This window comes from Pseudophryne corroboree, chromosome 9, assembly GCF_028390025.1.
Source record: "Pseudophryne corroboree isolate aPseCor3 chromosome 9, aPseCor3.hap2, whole genome shotgun sequence".
NCBI lineage: Eukaryota > Metazoa > Chordata > Amphibia > Anura > Myobatrachidae > Pseudophryne > Pseudophryne corroboree.
The window spans coordinates 174,374,273-174,380,272 of NC_086452.1; the positions used below are offsets into that span (position 1 = coordinate 174,374,273).

The 6,000-nt window shown below is 47.0% G+C and overlaps 1 protein-coding gene across 3 annotated transcripts in view; it reads right to left on the reverse strand.

The window, feature by feature from the left end:
- The window catches only part of SH3GLB1 (SH3 domain containing GRB2 like, endophilin B1), a 168,715-nt gene extending 164,168 nt beyond the window's left edge, over nt 1-4,547 (reverse strand). Inside the window, exon 1 of one of the 3 annotated variants that reach the window (XM_063939959.1) lies at nt 4,307-4,547. In XM_063939959.1, coding sequence (XP_063796029.1) covers nt 4,307-4,369 — 63 coding nt within the window. In that variant the 5' untranslated portion in view covers nt 4,370-4,547. The remainder of the gene's footprint in view (nt 1-4,306) is intronic. The other 2 variants (XM_063939960.1, XM_063939961.1) reach the window with 2 other exon arrangements.
- Nucleotides 4,548-6,000: the final 1,453 nt, after the last annotated feature.

The window sequence follows — 6,000 nt, forward strand, 5'->3', positions numbered from 1 at the left end:
AGAATCATGCCCAGGAAGGGCAGACGAGTCGTAGGAATCAACTGCGACTTTGGAATATTTAGAATCCAGCCGTGCTGTTGCAAGACTTCCCAAGAGCGTGCTACGCGCTGATCAGCAACTGCTCTCTGGACCTCGCCTTTATGAGGAGATCGTCCAAGTATGGTATAATTGGGACCCCTTGCTTTCGAAGGAGCACCATCATTTCCGCCATCACCTTGGTAAATATTCTCGGTGCCGTGGAGAGACCAAACGGCAACGTCTGGAATTGGTAATGACAATCCTGTACCACAAATCTGAGGTACGCCTGATGAGGTGGATAAATGGGGACATGAAGGTAAGCATCCTTTATGTCCAGAGACACCATAAAATCCCCCCCTTCTAGGCTTGCGATGACCGCTCTGAGCGACTCCATCTTGAACTTGAACGTTTTCAGGTATATGTTCAGGGATTTTAAATTCAATATGGGTCTGACCGAACCGTCCGGTTTCGGTACCACAAACATGGTCGAATAGTAACCCCTTCCCTGTTGAAGGAGGGGAACCTTTACCACCACCTGCTGAAGATACAATTTGTGAATTGCCGCTAACACTATTTCCCTCTCTAAGGGGGAAGCTGGCAGGGCCGATTTGAGGTAACGGTGAGGGGGCATCTCTTCGAATTCCAGCTTGTATCCCTGAGACACAATCTCTATCGCCCAGGGATCCACCTGGGAGTGAACCCACTTGTGGCTGAAATTTCGGAGACGCGCCCCCCACCGGGCCTAGCTCCGCCCGTGGAGCCCCAGCGTCATGCGGTGGATTTAGTGGAAGCCGGGGAGGACTTCTGTTCCTGGGAACTAGCTGTATTGTGCAGCTTCTTTCCTCTACCCCTGCCTCTGGCAAGAAAGGACGCACCTTGGACTTTCTTGCCTTTTTGTGATCGAAAGGACTGCATTTGGTAATACGGTGCTTTCTTAGGTTGTGAGGGAACATATGGCAAAAAATTTGACTTTTCAGCCGTAGCTGTGGAGACCAGGTCCGAGAGACCGTCCCCAAACAATTCCTCACCCTTGTAAGGTAAAACCTCCATGTGCCTTTTTGAGTCGGCATCGCCTGTCCATTGCCGAGTCCACAGGACCCTTCTGGCAGAAATCGACATTGCATTTATTCTAGAGCCCAGTAGGCTAATGTCTCTTTGAGCATCTCTCATATATAGGACAGCGTCTTTTATATGCCCCAGGGTCAGTACTATAGTATCCTTGTCCAAGGTATCAAGTTCCTCAGATAAGGTATCTGTCCATGCTGCTACAGGACTACACATCCAGGCCGACGCAATCGCCGGCCTTAGTAGGGTACCTGAATGTGTATAAATGGACTCTACCCGTATGTTTTTGGATTGTGGGAGGAATCAAGAGCCCATTAAGAAAACCCAAGCAAATGTGGAAGCACATGCAAACTCTACACATATATATCTTGGTTTTGGTTTCCACCAAGGCCCAAGTGCTGTGAGGTAGTAATGGTAATACCAACGTCCGAGTGGTGGCGCAGATTACACAACTGAATAGGGGAGAACTGCGAGTAATTTCCAGGTACTACTACTGGTTAGACCACAGGTGCCAGATTGTATAAAAAATATGAGCAATTAAACCCTTAATGAAGTCATCAACCAGCCATAGAATTTGACAGTCTGATTCACAATCCGCTATAACAGGTTGACCGTATGCATGGGATCCCTCTGCTGTAATGAAAGTCAATCTGTATCAGGAAGTCAGGGTTATAAGGAAGCACGGGACCATGCCCATTACCCCACAACAGTAATGTGTCCATCATCTTTCTATTTGGGAAGAGAGAACTCATTTGAGAAAGTTCAGTGAATTTTTTTATGTACCTTTTACAACTGACAAGTATTTAATAGCAAAAAGATAACCCATTCTCCAAATGAAAACTTTTGTTCCCCATGATAATGCAGAATGAAAGATATTTTGTTAGAAGGGCCAGAAATACCTGGTGCATAAATGCTTGCTGCCGGAATATCGTTTAAGTAATCTCTAATAACAGGAAATGCACATCCTAACTGCACAGAAGCCAGCAAGCTACTAGAGATGACCAATCGGATCTCAGCTGTGCATTAGTTTACCCACTTCTGCCTGTGATCATTAATGAACAAATTGTGAATAAAATGATCTACTACGGTTTTATCTGGTAACAATTTTTACCTTTTGATGTATCTAGATTTTTGCTTAAGTAAGTACCTTTGAAGCATTCCTTAAAGGTGCATACAAACTGCACTCATGGTCCCACCTGGACCAGATGAAGTGGATGAAAATTAAAATACACAGAAGATGTGATCATCCAATTCAACAGGGTTTCTTCCGATAAAACGATCGGAAGTGCGTACACACCCTTCTGACATTGAACTTAAAAGGTAAAAATCGATCGAACAGTCCGACGATAGTATAGATGTATACCCAGCTCTAGAAAGGAAGGAAAGGCGACACATTTGGCTATAATCTACTGTACAGCTTTAGGGACTAATAATAATAATAATTATTATTATTATAATTATTCAATAAAAGTTCCTTCCTGGTTAATACATTTCTACATCAAATCAAAAGGCAAAAGCAAGGGTACTCCAAGTTCCAACTATGGGGGCGATCCTATTAGCCGCGAAGGGTACGATGTGCCACTGCCGCGGCGTGAAAACGCCAATGACACCGGATCTCACACCCTTTGTGGGCTGAATTCGCACCAAAGTGATCAGAGCCCTATGGGGCAGCGAGCACTATTGTGCAAATTTGGGCTGCTGTAAACTGCGGCTGCTGCAGCAATGATTCGCACCCGCTGTATTATCACGGCTAATAGGATCAACCCCTACACCTATTATCTATGAAAGGAATATGAAGAAGTAGATCTTTGATAGGTGTTCTTAGTTTGAAACCTGGCGATGCTAGAGAAGACAGCATTGTAGCAGTTAGATTAGGACTACTTTCTCACAGTTCTAGCAGGTAGAGAGAGAGATTCCTACTATTTCAGAATTTATTTCATTTTTACTTCAAGTGCAGGATCCCTTTAACCCACAGAATAGCTCCCTTCTGTAGCCTAAAAAAAAAGTCCCATCAAAATGCTTGCTACTGTAAGTGCCATGTACTGTACTAATTTGAATCCAAGCATAGCTTTAAAGGACTCAGTGACAGCCTAGGTTCCAACTTTTTCCTTTTGGAACTCCAGGATCAGGCTGATACTCTTTCATGCTGCATTGTAAGCTGGGGATGTGTACCAAGTATTTCTATAAAACATTCCCCGATATTAACATACCAAAAATGACAGGTGTTCCTCTCAATCCCCAAAAGCTTCTTACAATGGGCATAACAATTGCAATTAGAACAAAAGTTTTATTTTGTTTTTTAAAGTTGATACTGTTGCTGGAAGTATCACACACAGAGGCACAGTCACCAAGAACACACAGCTATCATCACTGTAAGGAGCACTGATAAATGCATGTGTGTTCACATATTCATATGTACTGTGGTGTCACCATCACACAGAAACAATCAACATACTTGTACAGCGTTTACTGGAATGGACAAGTATCAGCAGCATGCGTGTCATACTGGGGCAGTTATATGCACCATCCTGGTCTCTGTTAAATCCCCAAACCGTGTCACCATATAGGAAGGAGACGCTAGAGAAAACTATACACACATACTGCAAACTTTTACTCTGGATTTGGGTGGGGTTTCTGTCAGCCCTGTATCTCCATTAGCTTCTGATGCAGATGGTAAATGACATAATACTGATGATGGGCAGAGAGTAAGGGGCAGCACAGTGACCCACCCTATTAGGGGCACACATCGCTAGGATACATAGTCAGATACATTGTGCCCAACAGTAACAATACAGATTGAAGTTCCAGATTTACCAACCACAGTCCACTTAGACCACAGATATGCATGGGAGGAGGATGATAGCTAGGAGGCAATGACAGCTTCTATGTGTACAGAGGTTTATGTATACGTCAGATTCTGTAATACAATATGATATAACTCTCCCACTGATGTAGGACTACAAGAGCCAGAATGTCCTGTCAATCAGTGTCAGAGCAATGCTATAACGCCAGTTTAATCCCTATTCTGCTGTATACAACTGTATTACTTCTGCAGTGTAGGAATGAACCCTCACCCAACCATGTTTCAATGCAATAACGACACAACCGCCCCAATATCTACATCCCTCCCTCTCCAGTAACAGATACGGCCGCACGGCTCCTATGTGCTGTGCAGGCCTGATACACCCATCACCGGCCGCAGCATGCCTGCGCCCGCCCGTACCTGCACTGCGCGGCTCAGGAAGGTGCCGGCATCCGCCGCCAGCTTCTTCACGTTGAAGTCCATGTTGGCGGTGGCACAGGAGGGTGACGGTGACTGCGAGGCTCTGTTACGGGGAGACTCCGCCCGCTGCTCTGGGCTGTCACACACACTGGGAGGATACAGCTGAGCTCCTCACCCAAAACCCGTGACCGGAATTGGGTTAGAAAGAATCGGGTGCGTGCCCACTCCCCCCCCCGTAGAGATGACGTGCACGTCTGGTTACTAGAGGCTGAGAAAAGGAAATATTAGGCGCTTCACGGAGGACGCCATTTTTGCTGAGACTGAGACTAGCATTCGTTGGGGCTAATTTTGTACAAAATGACCCCTCGCATTAGAGCTAAAGCCAGGCATGGACTGACCCACAGGGGTACAGGGGAAATGGGCCCCGCTGCCTGGGGGGCCCACCTCCTGCTCTAGGTATCAGGTTCCAGACTATGCACATGAATAATACATTTTCTCTAACGTCCTAGTGGATGCTGGGGACTCCGAAAGGACCATGGGGAATAGCGGCTCCGCAGGAGACTGGGCACAAAGTAAAAGCTTTAGGACTAGCTGGTGTGCACTGGCTCCTCCCCCTATGACCCTCCTCCAAGCCTCAGTTAAGATTTTGTGCCCGAACGAGAAGGGTGCAATCTAGGTGGCTCTCCTGAGCTGCTTAGAGTAAAAGTTTAAATAGGTTTTTTATTTTCAGTGAGACCTGCTGGCAACAGGCTCACTGCATCGAGGGACTAAGGGGAGAAGAAGCGAACTCACCTGCGTGCAGAGTGGATTGGGCTTCTTAGGCTACTGGACATTAGCTCCAGAGGGACGATCACAGGCCCAGCCATGGATGGGTCCCGGAGCCGCGCCGCCGGCCCCCTTACAGATGCTGAAGCAAGAAGAGGTCCATAAATCGGCGGCAGAAGACTTTCCTGTCTTCATAAGGTAGCGCACAGCACTGCAGCTGTGCGCCATTGCTCTCAGCACACTTCACACTTCGGTCACTGAGGGTGCAGGACGCTGGGGGGGGGGCGCCCTGGGAAGCAATGAATTTACCTTATTTGGCAAAAAATACATCACATATAGCTCCTGGGCTATATGGATGTATTTAACCCCTGCCAGTTTTCCAGAAAAAAGCGGGAGAAGAGCCCGCCGTGAAGGGGGCGGGGCCTATCTCCTCAGCACACCGCCATTTTTCCCACACAGCTCCGCTGGTAGGAAGGCTCCCAGAATCTCCCCTGCAACTACAGAAACAGGGTAAAAAAGAGAGGGGGGCACTTATTTGGCAAAATAACAGATATAAGCAGCTATAAGGGATAGACACTTATTGTAAGGTTGTCCCTATACATATATAGCGCTCTGGTGTGTGCTGGCAAACTCTCCCTCTGTCTCCCCAAGGGGCTAAGTGGGTCCTGTCCTCTATCAGAGCATTCCCTGTGTGTGTGCTGGGTGTCGGTACGTGTGTGTCGACATGTATGAGGAGGAAAATGATGTGGAGGCGGAGCAATTGCCTATAATGGTGATGTCACCCCCTAGGGAGTCGACACCTGAATGGATGGCCGTAATTAAGGAATTACGTGACAGTGTCGGCACGTTACAGAAAACTGTTGACGACATGAGACAGCCGGCAGCTCAGTTAGTGCCTGTCCAGGCGTCTCAAACACCGTCAGGGGCTA